Below are 18,227 nucleotides of genomic sequence, written 5' to 3'. Positions count from 1 at the left end.
CAGCCCACTGGAGATTGAAAGCAGGTGAAGCTGGGAAGAGAGGTGAAGAGAGCGAGAAGCTCCCAAAAGAAACATGCTGATCGGAGCGACTTACCGCCATCTCCTCCCCTTCCTGCCGCCTGCGAATCTGTCCCTTTAAAGGAGGAGCTTGTCGCCCATCTGAGGAGCAAGAAAGACAGGAACACGACCCGCAGTTAGTGCTCCACACAAGTGAAAGAAGCACAGGGAGAGCCTGTATACAACCGCATCATCCAACCTCAAACTGTCCAAACCGGGACTGAGTTACAGGCTGGAATCTAATCGAGGGGTTCGGGGGTTTATATATAGAGTAACAGATACCGGGAGAGAGTTACAGGCTGGAATCTAATCGAGGGGTTCGGGGGTGTTTATATATAGAATAACAGGTATCCAGGAGTGAGTTACAGACTGGAATCTAATCGAGGGGCTTTATATATAGAACTAGCTGGGGGGAGCCCGGCTTTGCCAGGGCTGTTTTTGGGCTGGGCGGTTTAAATCGAGTGCCAGGCTTTGGGGCCTCTCTGTGTCCCTCTGTGAATCTGGTGCCGGGCAACATTTTAAATCGAGTCCCAGGCTTTTGGGCCCCGTCTGTGTCCCTTTGTGAATCTGCTGCCGGGCAACATTTCTACCTTTTTAATACCTTGAAAGATGAAAGTGAAAGTACTTATAAAACGTTTTTGGTAAATCTTGTTATTTTTAAAAGAGATACAGGTAGACTATCCTTTATCCGAACTTCCGAAAACCTCTAAAAACCGAAAGTTTTTTCGTTCAGCGTAAGTCGTGCGCACGACGCCGACCCCCGCCCCACCGCCGACCCCCCACCGACAAATTTCCCAGTCTTATAAAATACCTTCTGAAATCCGAAATTTTCCGAAAACCGAAACACGGCTGGTCCCGAGGTTTTCGGATAAAGGATAGTCTACCTGTACTAACTTTTTCAAAGCTGGATGATCAAAGTGTTTGAGCTGGAAGGCGCGAACAATTTTCGTCCGACCGAAAAGTAAATACACTTACGAGCGTCCCGGAAGCGTAAGCTTTATTTGGATGTAACGCGCGCGTAGGTATGCTCTATAACTTTCGAGCGCATAGCCGGACAGACGCACACGTGAGGACAGACAGAAGGACAGACAGATAGAAAGAAGTATCCGTTTATATATAGATGGATAGATTTACAGATACCCGGGAGTGAGTTACAGGCTGGAATCTAATCGAGGGGTTCGGGGGGTTTATATATAGAATCTCAGATACAGACTGGAATCTAATCGGGGGGGTTCGGGGATTTATATATAGAATAATAACAGATACCCAGGAGTGAGTTACAGACTGGAATCGAATCGAAGGGTTCAGGGGTGTTTATATATAGAATAACAGATACCCGGGAGTGAGTTACAGACTGGAATCTAATCGAGGGGTTCGGGGGGGGGGGGTTTATATACAGAGTAAAGATACCCGGGAGTGAGTTACAGGTTGGAATCTAACCGAGCGGTTCGGGTGGTTTATGTATAGAATAACAGATACCCGAAAGTGAGTTACAGACTGGAATCTAATCGAGGGGTTCGGGGGGGGGGGGGGGGGGGGGGGGGGGTTTTATATACAGAGTAAAGATACCCGGGAGTGAGTTACAGGTTGGAATCTAACCGAGCGGTTCGGGTGGTTTATGTATAGAATAACAGATACCCGAAAGTGAGTTACAGACTGGAATCTAATTGAGGGGTTCGGGGGGTTTATATATAGAATAACAGATACCCGAGAGTGCGTTACAGGCTGCAATCTAATCGAGGGGTTTGGGTGGTTTATGTATAGAATAACAGATACCCAAGAGAGTGTTACAGGCTGGAATCTAATGTATGGAAGCGGGTGGTTTATATATAGAATAACAGATACCCGGGAGAGAGTAACAGACTGAAATCTAATTGAGGGGTTCGGGGGGGTTTATATATAAAATAACAGATACCTGGGAGTGAGTTACAGGCTGGAATCTAATTGAGGGGTTTGGTGGGTTTATATATAGAACAACAAATACCCGGGAGTGAGTTACAGTAGGAATCTAATCGAGGGGATCTGGGAGTTCACAGATAAAATAACAGATACCCGGGAGTGAGTTACAGACTGGAATCTAATCGAGGGGCTCAGGGGGTTTATATATAGAATAACAGATACCCGGGAGTGAGTTACAGGCTGGAATCTAATCGAGGGGTTTATATATAGAATAACAGATACCCGGGAGAGAGTTACAGGCTGGAATCTAATCGAGGGGTTCGGGGGATTTATATATAGAATAACAGATACTCGGGAGTGAGTTACAGGCTGGAATCTAATCGGGGGGGTTTAAATATAGAATAACTGATATCCGGGAGTGAGTTACAACTGGAATCTAATCGGGGGGTTTAAATATAGAATAACTGATATCCGGGAGTGAGTTACAGACTGGAATCTAATCGGAGGGTTTATATATAGAATAACTGATATCCGGGAGTGAGTTACAGGTTGGAATCTAATCGAGGGGTTCGGGGGGTTTATATATAGAACAGATACCCGGGAGTGAGTTACAGACTGGAATCTAATCGAAGTGTTCAGGGTGTTTATCTATAAAATAACAGATACCTGGGAGTGAGTTACAGGCTGGAATCTAATTGAGGGGTTTGGTGGGTTTATATATAGAACAACAAATACCCGGGAGTGAGTTACAGTAGGAATCTAATCGAGGGGATCTGGGAGTTCACAGATAAAATAACAGATACCCGGGAGTGAGTTACAGACTGGAATCTAATCGAGGGGCTCAGGGGGTTTATATATAGAATAACAGATACCCGGGAGTGAGTTACAGGCTGGAATCTAATCGAGGGGTTTATATATAGAATAACAGATACCCGGGAGAGAGTTACAGGCTGGAATCTAATCGAGGGGTTCGGGGGATTTATATATAGAATAACAGATACTCGGGAGTGAGTTACAGGCTGGAATCTAATCGGGGGGGTTTAAATATAGAATAACTGATATCCGGGAGTGAGTTACAACTGGAATCTAATCGGGGGGTTTAAATATAGAATAACTGATATCCGGGAGTGAGTTACAGACTGGAATCTAATCGGAGGGTTTATATATAGAATAACTGATATCCGGGAGTGAGTTACAGGTTGGAATCTAATCGAGGGGTTCGGGGGGTTTATATATAGAACAGATACCCGGGAGTGAGTTACAGACTGGAATCTAATCGAAGTGTTCAGGGTGTTTATCTATAGAATAACAGATACCTGGGAGTGAGTTACAGACTGGAATCTAATCGAAGGGTTGTGGGGGTTTATATATAGAATAACAGATACCCGGGAGTGAGTTACAGGCTGGAATCTAATCGGGGGGTTTAAATATAGAACAACAGATACCCGGGAGTGAGTTACAGGCTGGAATCTAATCGAGGGGTTCGGGGGGTTTATATATAGAATAACTGATATCCGGGAGTGAGTTACAGACTGGAATCTAATCGAAGGGTTCGAGGGTATTTATATATAGAACAGATATCCGGGAGTGAGTTACAGACTGGAATCTAATCGAAGGGTTCAGGGTGTTTATATATAGAATAACAGATACCTGGGAGTGAGTTACAGGCTGGAATCTAATCGGGGGGTTCGGGGGGTTTATATATAGAACAGATACCCGGGGGAAAAGTTACAGGTTGGAATCTAACCGAGGGGTTCGGGGGGTTTCTATATAGAATAACAGATACCCGGGAGTGAGTTACAGACTGGACTCTAATCGAGGGGTCCGGGGGGCTTATATATAGAATAACAGATACCCGGGAGTGAGTTACAGACTGGACTCTAATCGAGGGGTCCGGGGGGCTTATATACAGAACAGATACCCCGGAGTTTACAGGCTGGAATCTAATCGATGGGTTCGGGGGGTTTATATATAGAATAATAGATACCCGGGAGAGTTACAGACTGGAATCTAACCGAGGGGTTCGGGGGGGGTTTATATATAGAATAATAGATACTCGGGAGAGAGTTACAGGCTGGAATCTAATCCAGGTGGATTATATGAAGATGAGGATGGTTGATATTTAAGCAAATGGGTATCTGGGAGCGAGAGACCCTCTTTTTAAAAAGGGGTTTTAATTAGCAGCCTCCCTCTCCGAACGAGGCCCTGATGATCACCTTCCCTCTCTCCAGCCCACAGCATCAGCTCCTCACCTGCAAACGACCAGTCAGGGAGGTCAGTCATGGGTCCGTACTCCGTCCCACTCCTGGCCATGCCGAGCCTGTGAAGGGGAGGGACAATTGAAGCGTTAGTGCAGAGAGTCAGCACAAAGCAAGCCTCCCACTGGCATCGCAGACTGTCCCACAGGCAGGAGGGGTAGGGCTGGTTAACGCCCCGCGCCGAACACTGGAAATGTGCAGGACTTTCTGCCCACAGGCAATCCTGATTTCCACGACTGCTACCGGCAGACTGACTGGAGTGGAGTGGCGTGGCGTGACTACACCACTCGTCTACGCGGAAACTCAGTGGCATGAATCTTGTCATTTATGTGGAAATGATATGAAATAATACTGGGTGGCCTGCAGGTGGCGCTGTCCAGGGAGAGTATAAATACTCGGGCATGGGCCCAGCTTGCTCAGGACATTCTTTAACAGGAACTAGTGAAGGACACAACTAGATCTCCATGTTGAAAAACAGTTGATTAAAGCCTTGTTTAATAGTCAGACCAAGTGCCTAGTAGTTTTTATTACGTCACTCAGTGTAAGCTCGAGGAACAGCACCTCATCTTTTGATTAGGCACTTTACAGCCCTCTGGACTCAACATAGAGTTCAACAATTTCAGATCATAACCTCGGCTCCTATCACATTATATTTCCCTTTTTTTAATCCACACTTTCGGCGGGGCTTTTTTCTTCCCTCCCACATGGCAGCTGCCCTTCATTCTGCCAGGGCCATTCACACTTCATCTAGAGCCATCCTTTGTTCCTTGAATATCTCTTAATCTCTCCTGCTTTCTATCCTATCTCTCCAAGGCGGCCTTCGAGACATGACAACGCAAAATCGTCGAGCAGAAACTGATAGCCAAGTTCCGCACTCATGAGGACGGCCTCAACCGGGATCTTGGGCTCATGTCACGCTACATGTAACCCCACCTGACGTAGGGTCATCCAGACTTGAGTCGTCGTTGGCTTGTTCTCTCCACACAGATGCGGCCGGACCTGCTGTGATTTCCAGCAAAAAAAATGTTTTTTTGTCTTTTTTTGTTCTTCACACAGACCCCAGCATCTGCAACATTTGACCCCTTGTGACCCCACCTCATTGTTCTTTGATGTCATGTTTTCCTGACTGACCTGTTTGGACACCATTTACACCTTTGATTGCTGTGATTCTCTCTCTGCCGAGGTGTGATAAATGGCAGTTAGAAAGATTACCTGTAAACATCTGACATTATTCTCTGACTATATAAGCTGTGTTTTTATGCATCTCTCCATTTCACCTGACGAAGGAGCAGCGCTCCGAAAGCTTGTGATTTCAAATAAAGCTGTTGGACTATAACCTGGTGTTGTGTGACTTCTTACATTTGTCCACCCCAGTCCAACACCGGCATCTCCACACCATATCCTATCTCTGACCTTCCCTTTTGCTCTTTCATCCCCTCCCCTTTTTCCCAGCCCCCACTTGCTTTAAAATCTATCCCTTTTCCTGTTTTTTTCCCCAGTTCTGACGAAGGGTCTTCAACCTGAAACGTTAACTCCGTTTCTCTCTCTGCGGATGCTGCCCTGGCCTGCTGAGTTTTTCCAGCGTTTTCTGTGGTTATTCCACTCATCTACAAGATGCACTGCAGCAACTCGCCAAGGCTTCTTCGGCAACACCTCCCAAACTTGCGACCTCGAACACCTGGAAGGACAAGGGCAGCAGGCGCGCGGGAACACCACCACCTCCAAGTCACACACCATCCTGACTTGGAAATGTATTGGCGTTTCTTCATCATCGCTGGGTCAGAATCCTGGAACACCCTCTCTAACAGCACTGTGGGAGTGCCATCACCACACAGAGGAACAGGAGGCGGCCATGGAGCCCCTATGAGCCTGTTCCGCCAGTCAATGAGATCATGGCTGATCTGTGACCTAACTCCACAGACCCGCCTTCGGCCCATATTCCTCAATACCTTTGATTAACAGAAATCTATCAGTCTCCGATTTAAAATTAACTGATCTCGCATCGATTGCTGTTTGCGGAAGAGAGTTCCAAACTTCTACCACCCTTTGTGTGTAGAAGTGTTTCCTCATTTCACTCCTGAAAGATTTAATTTTTAGACTCTGCCCCCTAGTCCTAGAATCCCCAACCAGCAGAAATGGTTTCTCTCTCTCTACCTTATCGGTTCCCCTTAATATCCTGAAAACTTCGATCAGATCACCCCTTAACCGTCTAAATTCCAGGGAATACAACCCTAGTTTGTGTAATCTCTCCCCGTAACTTAACCCTTGAAGTCCAGGTATCGTTCTGGTAAACCTACGCTGCACTCCCTCCAAGGCCAATATATCCTTCCTAAGGTGTGGTGCCCAGAACTGCTCTCAGTACCCCAGGTCTGGTCTAACCAGGGTTTTGTGTAGCTGCAGCGTAACTTCTACCCCCTTGTATTCTAGTCCTCGAGATAGAAAGGCCAGCATTCCATTAGCTATTTTGATTATTTCCTGTACCTGTTCATGACATTTTAATGATCTATGTACCTGAACCCCCAAGTCTCTTTGGACCTCCACTGTTTCTAGCTTTTCACCATTTAGAAAGTATCCTGTTCGATCCTTTTTAGGTCCAAAGTGGATGACCTCACATCTGCCTACATTGAAATGCATTTCCCACAGTTTTGTCCATTCACTTAATCTTTCAATATCCCTTTGTAATTTTATGCTTCCATCTACACTGCCTACAATGCCGCCTATCTTTGTGTCATCGGCAAATTTGGATAGTTACTTTCTATTCCATCATCTAAGTCGTTAATAAATACAGTGAATAGTTGAGGCCCCAACACAGATCCCTGCGGGACACCACTAGTCACATCCTGCCCTTTAGAGTACCTGCCCATTATCCCCACTCTCTGTCTCCTGCCGCTCAGCCAATTTCTTAACCAGGTCAATAATTTGCTTTCAATTCCGTGGGCTTCTACCTCAGTTAACAGTCTCTTATGTGGGACTTTATCAAATGCCTTCTGGAAGTCCATATAAATAACATCCTTAAGACATTCCCCTGTCCACTACTTTAGTCACCTCCTCAAAACACGGACTGCAGCGGTTCAAGGCGGCGGCTCACCACCACCTTCTCACGGGCAACTAGGGATGGGCAATAAATGCTGGCCTCAACTGCCTTGTGTGGTAGAGAATTCCACAGGTTCACCACTCTCTGGGTGAAGAAATTCCTCCTCATCTCAGTCATAAATGGCTTACCCCTTATCCTCAACTCCACATTCCTGCCCGCTCCCCATAACCCTCGACTCCCCTGTTTTTCAAAAGTCAGTCTATCTCCACCTTGAATATATTCAGTGACTCCGCCTCCACAGCTCTCTGGGGAAGAGAATTCCAAAGATTCACAACCCTGAGAGAAGAAATTCCTCCTCATCTCCTTCTTAAATGGACGACCCCTTATCCTGAAACTATGCCCCCTAGTTCTAGATTCCCCCACAAGGGGAAACATCCTCTCTGCATCTACCCTGTCAAGCCCCCTCAGAATCTTTTTTGTTTCATTAAGATCCCCTCATTCTTCCAAACTCCAATGAGTACAGGCCCAACCGGCTCAACCTTTCCTCATAAGACAACCCCTTCATCCCAGGAATCAACCTCGTGAACCTTCTCTGAACTGCCTCCAATGCAAGTATATCCTTCCTTAAATAAGGAGACAAAACTGTACGCAGTACATAGAAACATAGAAGATAGGAGCAGGAGTAGGCCATTCGGCCCCTCGAGCCTGCTCCGCCATTCAATGAGATCATGGCTGATCATCCAAACTCAGTACCCTGTCCCTGCCTTCTCTCCATATCCCTTGGTCCCTTTAGCCTCAAGAAATATATCCAACTCCTTCTTGAATATATTTAATGAATTGACCTCAACTGCCTTCTGTGGTAGAGAATTCCACAGGTTCACCACTCTCTGGGTGAAGAAATTCCGCCTCATCTCAGTCCTAAATGGCTTACCCCTTATCTTTAGACTGTGACCCCTGGTTCTGGACTCCCCCGCCATTGGGAACAACCTTCCTGCATCTAGTCTGTCTAGTTCTGTTAGAATTTTATAAGTTTCAATGAGATCCCCTCTCATTCTTCTAAACTCCAGCGAATATAAGCCTAATCTACCCAATCTCTCCTCATACGTCATTCCTGCCATCCCAGGTATCAGTCTGGTGAATCTTCGCTGCACTCCCTCCATGGTAAGAACATCCTTCCTCAGATAAGGCGACCAAAACTGCACACAATACTCAAGGCGTGGTCTCACCAAGGCCCTGTACAACTGCAGCAAGACATCCTTGTTCTTGTAATCGAATCTTCTCGCTACGAAGGCCAACATACCATTTGCCTTCTTAACCGCCTGTTGCACCTGCATGCTTACCTTCAGCGACTGGTGCACAAGGACACCCAGGTGTCGTTGCACTTCCCCTTTTCCCAATCTATTGCCGTTCAGATAATAATCTGTCTTCCTGTTTTTGCCACCGAAGTGGATAACCTCGCATTTATCCACGTTATATTGCATCTGCCATGCTTCTGCCCAATCACCCAACCTGTCCAAATCATCCTGGAGTTTCTCTGCATCCTCCTCACAGCACACACGCCCACCCAGCTTTGTGTTGTCTGCAAACTTGGAGATATTACTTCTAGTTCCCTCGTGTAGATCATCAGGAGAGACAGATAGAGAGGTGGAGAGGTTTAGGGAGGGAATTCCAGAGCTTTTTAAAAAAAAAAGTGTTGTTGTGATCTGGAACACATGGCCTGAAAGGCTGGTGAAGCAGATCCCATAATAACTTTCAAAAGAGAATTGGATAAATACTTGGAGGGAAAACATTTACAGGGAAAAGGGGAAAGCACAGGGGAGTGGGATTAAATGGATCGCTCGACCAAAGAGCCAGCACAGGCGCACGATGGGCCGAATGGCCTCTTTCTGTGCTGTATGATTCGATGTTACTTAGGGGGTCCAGGCAGCTGAAGGCACGGCCGCCAATGGGGGAGCGATTAAAAGCAAGAGGCCAGCATTGGAGGAGCGCCGAGATCTCGGAGGGTTGTGGGGCTGAATTCCTTCACTCCGAGGGTTGTGAATCTTTGGGATTCTCTCCCCCAGAGGGCTGTGAATGCGGAGTCTTCAAGGCTGAGATCGCTAGATTTTTGGACTCTGGGGGGAATCGAGGGGTATGGGGATCGGGCGGGACAGTGGAGTTGAGGTCGATGATCAGCCGTGATCTTATTGAATGGCGGAGCAGGCTCGAGGGGCCGGATGGCCGACTCCTGCTCCTATTTTTATGTTCAGAGGTTATACAGAGATAGGGCGGGGCCATGGAGGGATTTGAAAACAAGGATGAGAATTTTAAATCGAGGCGTTGCTGGACAGGGAGCCCATGTAGGTCAGCTGGCACAGGAGGTGATGGTTTTCGGGACTAGGTGCGAGTTAGGATACTGGGCGGCAGAGCATTGGATGAGCTGGTTGAACAGTAACTTGACAGCAGCGGAGGGGGGTTTAAAAATTAGCACAAGGGGGCAGAAAGTTTGAGAGGGGAAGAGAGCCACTCAACCCATACAGGTGAGACACCAAACACACGGTAATACTCACCCAAGCCGCCATTGACTCCCGGCGCGGCACACAGCCCCACAGGAGAGGGATCGCGCCCCAGGAACCAGGGGGACACAGAGGAAACGCCACACACCTAAAAGTTAGGCCACTGTGTTATTTTATGTAATCGTTAGGCTTACTTACCATTTCAAATCGCCAACAGAAAGGTAAACAATAACGGTCCCTCTACACTGTCCCATCAAACACTCCCAGGGCAGGTACAGCACGGGTTAGATAGAGTAAAGCTCCCTCTACACTGTCCCATCAAACACTCCCAGGGCAGGTACAGCACGGGTTAGATACAGAGTAAAGCTCCCTCTACACTGTCCCATCAAACACTCCCAGGGCAGGTACAGCACGGGTTAGATACAGAGTAAAGCTCCCTCTGCACTGTCCCATCAAACACTCCCAGGGCAGGTACAGCACGGGTTAGATACAGAGTAAAGCTCCCTCTACACTGTCGCATCAAACACTCCCAGGGCAGGTACAGCACGGGTTAGATACAGAGTAAAGCTCCCTCTACACTGTCGCATCAAACACTCCCAGGGCAGGTACAGCACGGGTTAGATACAGAGTAAAGCTCCCTCTGCACTGTCCCATCAAACACTCCCAGGGCAGGTACAGCACGGGTTAGATAGAGTAAAGCTCCCTCTACACTGTCCCATCAAACACTCCCAGGGCAGGTACAGCACGGGTTAGATACAGAGTAAAGCTCCCTCTACACTGTCCCATCAAACACTCCCAGGGCAGGTACAGCACGGGTTAGATACACAGTAAAGCTCCCTCTACACTGTCCCATCAAACACTCCCAGGACAGGTACAGCACGGGTTAGATACAGAGTAAAGCTCCCTCTACACTGTCGCATCAAACACTCCCAGGGCAGGTACAGCACGGGTTAGATACAGAGTAAAGCTCCCTCTACACTGTCGCATCAAACACTCCCAGGGCAGGTACAGCACGGGTTAGATACAGAGTAAAGCTCCCTCTACACTGTCGCATCAAACACTCCCAGGGCAGGTACAGCACGGGTTAGATACAGAGTAAAGCTCCCTCTACACAGTCCCATCAAACACTCCCAGGGCAGGTACAGCACGGGTTAGATACAGAGTAAAGCTCCCTCTACACGGTCCCATCAAACTCTCCCAGAGCAGGTACAGCACGGGTTAGATACAGAGTAAAGCTCCCTCTACACTGTCGCATCAACAGCTCCCAGGGCAGGTACAGCACGGGTTAGATACAGAGTAAAGCTCCCTCTGCACCATCCCATCAAACACTCCCAGGGCAGGTACAGCACGGGTTAGATACAGAGTAAAGCTCCCTCTACACTGTCCCATCAAACACTCCCAGGGCAGGTACAGCACGGGTTAGATACACAGTAAAGCTCCCTCTACACTGTCGCATCAAACACTCCCAGGGCAGGTACAGCACGGGTTAGATACAGAGTAAAGCTCCCTCTACACAGTCCCATCAAACACTCCCAGGGCAGGTACAGCACGGGTTAGATACAGAGTAAAGCTCCCTCTACACGGTCCCATCAAACTCTCCCAGAGCAGGTACAGCACGGGTTAGATACAGAGTAAAGCTCCCTCTACACTGTCGCATCAACAGCTCCCAGGGCAGGTACAGCACGGGTTAGATACAGAGTAAAGCTCCCTCTACACTGTCCCATCAAACACTCCCAGGGCAGGTACAGCACGTGTTAGATACACAGTAAAGCTCCCTCTACACTGTCGCATCAAACACTCCCAGGGCAGGTACAGCACGGGTTAGATACAGAGTAAAGCTCCCTCTACACAGTCCCATCAAACACTCCCAGGGCAGGTACAGCACGGGTTAGATACAGAGTAAAGCTCCCTCTACACGGTCCCATCAAACTCTCCCAGAGCAGGTACAGCACGGGTTAGATACAGAGTAAAGCTCCCTCTACACTGTCGCATCAACAGCTCCCAGGGCAGGTACAGCACGGGTTAGATACAGAGTAAAGCTCCCTCTGCACCATCCCATCAAACACTCCCAGGGCAGGTACAGCACGGGTTAGATACAGAGTAAAGCTCCCTCTACACTGTCCCATCAAACACTCCCAGGGCAGGTACAGCACGGGTTAGATACAGAGTAAAGCTCCCTCTACACTGTCCCATCAAACACTCCCAGGGCAGGTACAGCACGGGTTAGATACAGAGTAAAGCTCCGTCTACACTGTCCCATCAAACACTCCCAGGGCAGGAACAGCACGGGTTAGATACAGAGTAAAGCTCCCTCTACACTGTCCCATCAACACTCCCGGGGCAGTTGTTCTACAATGACTTTCAGTCCCGTGCCCCCATCCCCCCTGTGCTCGCTGACCTACATGGGCTCCTGGTCCAGCAACGCCACGATTTCAAAATTCTCATCCTTGTCTTCAAATCCGTCCATGGCCTCGCCCCGCCTTATCTCTGTAATTTCCTCCACCACCCCCCCCAAAATATCAGCTCTCCTCCAATTCGGCCCTCGATTATAATCGCTCCACCATTGGCGGCTGTGCCTTCAGCTGCCGAGACCCCAAGCTCGCCACCTCTCTCTCCTCCTTTAAGACGCTCTTTAAAACCTACCTCTTTGACCAAGCTTTTGGTCACCTGTCCTAATAGCTGCGTATGTGGCTCGCTGTCAGATTTTACCCATCTGCCGTCGTACACGCTGAAGCGCCTTGGGGCATTTTACTACGTTAAAGGCACTATATAAATTCAAGTGGTTTTTGTTTAACTTCAGACCTAAGCAGGAGCCTCATTTCAGGACATCACTAGGTGCTTGCAAAGTGGGGAGGGTCAGCCTTTCCTTTGGGGGGAGTAAAGTGATTCAGAGCCTCTTCACCGAGCACAGCGCTGGGGGCTGGGAAGGAGAACAAGGGCTCACAGTGTGGGTCTGTTCTTGTGACTAGCAGACCTGCCACTTTTCGCTAGGACTTTCTGCACTAATTTCACTGCCGCCCCAGCTGCCTCTCTGGTTTTTCTCTCCCATTTTGTCAACCTGTGACTGTCGAACCCATCCACTCTGTCCACACATGAACACCTGTGACCTTGCACCCCCCCCACCCTGTCCACACATGGAGCCCTGTGACCGTTCACCCCCACCCAGTCCACACATGGAGCCCTGTGACCTTTCACCCCCACCCTGCCCACACATGGAGCCCTGTGACCGTTCACCCCCACTCTGTCCACACATGGAGCCCTGTGACCATTCACCCCCACTCTGTCCACACATGGAGCCCTGTGACTGTCAAACCCATCCACTCTATCCACACATGGAGCCCTGTGACCTTTCACTCCCACCCTGTCCACACATGGAGCCCTGTGACCGTTCACCGCCACCCTGTCCACACATGGAGCCCTGTGACCTTGCACCCCCACTCTGTCCACACATGGAGCCCTGTGACCGTTCACCCCCACTCTATCCACACATGGAGCCCTGTGACCTTTCACCCCCACCCTGCCCACACATGGAGCCCTGTGACCGTTCACCCCCACTCTGTCCACACATGGAGCCCTGTGACTGTCAAACCCATCCACTCTATCCACACATGGAGCCCTGTGACCTTTCACTCCCACCCTGTCCACACATGGAGCCCTGTGACCGTTCACCGCCACCCTGTCCACACATGGAGCCCTGTGACCTTGCACCCCCACTCTGTCCACACATGGAGCCCTGTGACCGTTCACCCCCACTCTATCCACACATGGAGCCCTGTGACCTTTCACCCCCACCTTGTCCACACATGGAGCCCTGTGACCTTTCACTCCCACCCTGTCCACATGGAGCCCTGTGACCGTTCACCCCCACTCTGTCCACACATGGAGCCCTGTGACTGTCGAACCCATCCACTCTGTCCACACATGGAACCCTGTGACTTTGCACCCCCACCCTGTCCACACATGGAGCCCTGTGACCTTTCACCACTACCCTGTGCATACATGGAGCCCTGTGACATTTCACTCCTCTCCGAGTTGTACACCCGCTCCCCCGAGCCCCTCTCACCCATCGCGGCCCCACTCCGCTGGCTGCCTCCGCCGGGCCGCCAAACTCAGGCTCCGACAGCCGACAGGCCGCGCTGCACGCGCATTACGGCAAAGCCGCTGCAAATCTGCCCAGCAACAGCGAAAGCGCCTGCGCACTGGTCGGAAGGCGGGGCCAAAGGAGAGTGCGCGCACAGGGTGGGGGGTGGGGCCAAGAGAGAGCGCGAGCACAGGGCGGGGCCAAGAGGGAGCGCGAGAACAGGGCGGGGCCAAGAGAGAGCGCGAGCACAGGGCGGGGCCAAGAGAGAGCGCGAGCACAGGCCAGGGGCGGTGCCGCGAGAGCGACCACAGGGTGGGGGCGGGGCCAAGAGAGCGCGCACAGGCGGGGGGCGGGGCCAAGAGTGAGCGCTAGCACAGGGCGGGGCCAAGCGAGAGCGAGCACAGGCGGGGGGCGGGGCCAAGAGAGAGCGAGCACAGGCCGGGGGCGGGGCCAAGAGGGAGAGCTAGCACAGGGCGGGGCCAAGAGAGAGCGAGCACAGGCGGGGGGCGGGGCCAAGAGAGAGAGCTAGCACAGGCCGGGGGCGGGGCCAAGAGTGAGAGCCAGCACAGGGCGGGGCCAAGAGAGAGCGAGCACCGGCGGGGGGGCGGGGCCAAGAGAGAGAGCTAGCACAGGCCGGGGGCGGGGCCAAGAGAGAGAGCGAGCACAGGCCGGGGGCGGGGCCGAGAGAGCGCGCACAGGCCGGGGGCGGGGCCGGGAGAGCGCGCACAGCCCGGGGGCGGGGCCGAGAGAGCGAGCACAGGCCGGGGGCGGGGCCGAGAGAGCGAGCACAGGCCGGGGGCGGGGCCGAGAGAGCGAGCACAGGCCGGGGGCGGGCCCGAGAGAGCGAGCACAGGCCGGGGGCGGGGCCGAGAGAGCGAGCACAGGCCGGGGGCGGGGCCGAGAGGGCGAGCACAGGCCGGGGGCGGGGCCGAGAGAGCGAGCACAGGCCGGGGGCGGGGCCGAGAGAGCGAGCACAGGCCGGGGGCGGGGCCGAGAGAGCGAGCACAGGGTGGGGGCGGGGCCAAGAGTGTTCCAGCAAAGATCCAGACATCAGGGACCCAGAATAAATTTCACACTAGGAACAACTAAAATTGAACAAACTACTAACTACACATACTTGGGCTTAAAAATCAGTTCTACGGGAAATTTTCATCTGGCTGTGAATGAACTGAAAGAGAAAGCAAGAAGGGCTTTCTATGCCATTAAAAAATCAATCCAAATAGAAATCCCAATTAGCATTTGGCTCAAAATTTTTAAATCAGTAATTGAACCAATTGCACTCTAAGGCAGTGAGGTGTGGGGACCGCTAACACAACAAGAATTTGCAAAATGGGACAAACACCCAATTGAGATCCTACATGCAGAATTCTGTAAAAGTATCCTCCGGACTCAAAGGAAAACCGTCAACAATGCATGCAGGGCAGAACTAGGCCAATATCCATTAATAATTACTATCCAAAAAAGAGCCACCAAATTTTGGAAACACCTAAAAATGAGCAACCCCCACTGCTATCATTACGAAGCCCTGAAATGCCAAGAGAGGACCATAAAGAAGAATACCCTCAGTCAACTAGTCCTGGGACTCAGTGAAGTAATGACTAACACTACTAACAATAACCAGCCCCAGGACAGTGACATCTTAGCACAGAGAATTCGACCAACACAATTGTCACTAAGCAAAAGGAAAAATATCTGTCATATTGGGCAGAAACAACAAAAACCCAAAACAAACTCAATTGCTACTTGGCCCTAAACAGACAACACAACATGGCTGAATACCTGACCATGGTAAAGGATAGCAAACTGAGAAAAACCGTGACAATGTACAGACTTAGTGAACATAGCCTGGCCATCGAAAAAGGCAGACACAGGCAGACCCGGCTGCCAAGAGAGAACAGGATATGCTCTCACTGCAGTCAGGGAGTGGTGGAGACAGAGATGCACTTCCTCACAGCTTGTGGAAAATATCAGGGCATCGGAGAATTTCTACTCAAAATTCACAAAAATATGCCCTGAATTCAGAAATTGGAATGACGACCAAAACCTCCCATACCTACTAGGGGAACAGAGAAATTGTGTAACCTTAGCAGCACACTATGTTACAGCTTGCCATAAACAGAGGGACAACCACTAAATATAAGAAAAGAGTATATACAAATTATATGAATGTATATGTATACACTCAGGGATATATCTGTTTATACACTGTATGGATAGATCTGCGTTTATGTGTTCAACCATAAATGTTATTTGATGCTTTGACAACATAAGATGTACCTTGTCATGCCAATAAAGCGATTTGAATTGAATTGAAATTGAGAGAGAGCGAGCACAGGGCGGGGGGCGGGGCCAAGAGAGAGAGCGAGCACAGGGTGGGGGCGGGGCCAAGAGAGAGAGAGCGAGCACAGGGCGGGGGAGTGGGGCCGAGAGACATGGTGTAGAGGAGAAGGGCCCACTGGCTGTCCCCATGGGTACACAGAGCTGGTGGTCCCCTCCAATAAACTGCCAGGAGTAACCCAGGGCAGAGACTCTGGAGGTATACTGATTTGGTTTAAAGCAGAGCTTAGGAATTACATTGAATTTATAAAAAAGGGCGAAAACCACTTGTGGCTCAAGATTAAGAAAGACATAATTTCTAGCATGCAAAATGTTTTCATTTGCGCAATCTACATTCCCCCCTACAGAATCCCCGTACTTCAAAGAGGACACCTTCTCCAACATTGAGAGGGAGATTAACCATTACCAGGCCCATGGGAACGTGTTGATCTGTGGTGATCTCAACTCAAGAACTGGTGAAGAACCAGACTTTATCAGTACTCAGGGGAATAATTACATATTTGGAAATAACCAGTTTGATCTCCCTTTACATTCACGCAGGTGTAACTACGATAAACAGATAAATGCAAACGGAAAGCAGCTCCTGCAGCTCTGTCGAAGCCTGGGTCTGTACATCGTCAATGGTAGGTTCATAGGAGACTCCCTAGGAAGACCGATCTATTCTTCACCTCTTGGCATCAGCACCGTAGACTACATGATTACAGATCTGGACCCATCCTCTTTCAGAGCATTCACAGTCAAACCACTAACACCACAGTCAGATCACAGCCAAATTACTGCGTATCTTAAAAGGACAGAAACAACCAACACAGAAACACAGCCCAGTAAGCTGTACAACATTAAAAAATCCTACAGATGGGCCCAAAACAGTACGGAAAAATACCAGAAAGCAATTAGCAGCCAATCAACTCAATCCCTCTTGGACAACTTTCTGGAAAACACATACACTCACAATAAAGAAGGCGTAAACCAGGCAGTGAATAACCTAAATAATATTTTTGATAATTTGGCAACAATGTCGAACTTGATATCTCGCAAGAGTAAACACAAAACACAAAACCACAAAAAATGGTTTGATTCAGACTGTCATAACGTGAGGAAAAAACTCAGAAAAATATCAAACCAAAAACACAGACAACTAGAAAACGAGGAACTACGCCTTGCTTACTGTCAGGCACTAACACAATATAAAAACACACTCAGAGCCAAGAAAGAACAGCATATTAAGAATAAACTCAGCTCCATTGAGGAATCTATCGATTCTAATTGTTTCTGGGACAACTGGAATACATTACACAAAAAGCAACGCGAAGAATTGCCCATTCAAAATGGAGACATATGGGAAAACCATTTTGAAAAATTATACCAGAAAAACACACTAAGCCCAGAGCAAGATCTAATATGCAAAGAATTGGAAAAGCTCGAACTGGCCATAAAAGACAACCAAAACCCATTAGACCACCCAATAACTGAAAAAGAGCTATTTGAAAAATTCAAGGACCTGCGGCCAAGAAAAGCTTGTGGTGCAGATGGCATCCTAAACGAACTGATTAAACACACTGACGATAAAATGAACGATAGCAAAATACTGCAGATGTTGGAAATCCGAAATAACAACAGAAAATGCTGGAAAAACTCAGCAGGTCAGGCAACATCCGTGGAGAGAAATTTGAGTTGACGTTTCGGGTCGAACCCTTCTTCAAAACTGGAAAGAAAAGAAGATAGATCGGAGGCAGGGCTGTGATCGGACAAAAGAATAAAAGAAACAAAAGAAGTAAAAGAGACAATAAAAGGTATTACAAGCTAGACGAGATGGTAATAGGCTGAGATTAGGTGTAAAGTGTACTGGCAGGGCAAGAGATAGCTGCCAGGTGTGAGAGAGAAACAAAAGGAAAGGGGGGGGAAAGGAGTGGAAAAATTACAAGAAAAAATGAAATAGGGGCCGAGGTTATGATCTGAAATTGTTGTACTCGATATTGAGTCCGGAAGGCTGCAGAGTGCCTAATCGGAAGATGAGGTGCTGTTCCTCGAGTTTACGTTGAGCTTCCGTGGAACAATACAAGAGG

The 18,227-nt window shown here is 49.2% G+C and overlaps 1 protein-coding gene across 1 annotated transcript in view; it reads right to left on the bottom strand.

Annotated features, from left to right (window-relative positions):
• Positions 1-13,949, bottom strand: part of mrpl52 (mitochondrial ribosomal protein L52) — a 16,089-nt gene extending 2,140 nt beyond the window's left edge. The window contains exons 1-4 of the mRNA XM_085983895.1: positions 13,807-13,949; positions 9,798-9,891; positions 4,209-4,276; positions 9-159 (exon numbers count right to left, since the gene is read on the bottom strand). Of these exons, the coding sequence (XP_085840021.1) occupies positions 9-159; positions 4,209-4,276; positions 9,798-9,891; positions 13,807-13,810 (317 nt within the window). The 5' untranslated portion in view covers positions 13,811-13,949. The remainder of the gene's footprint in view (positions 1-8; positions 160-4,208; positions 4,277-9,797; positions 9,892-13,806) is intronic.
• Between the last annotated feature and the right edge of the window lie 4,278 nt (positions 13,950-18,227).

This window comes from Somniosus microcephalus, chromosome 4 (assembly GCF_052327205.1).
Source record: "Somniosus microcephalus isolate GS21.2 chromosome 4, FLI_Smic_1.0, whole genome shotgun sequence".
In the NCBI taxonomy this organism is placed as follows: Eukaryota; Metazoa; Chordata; class Chondrichthyes; order Squaliformes; family Somniosidae; genus Somniosus; species Somniosus microcephalus.
Note: the sequence above shows the minus strand (reverse complement) of the source record. Positions and strands in the feature narration are given on the sequence as shown.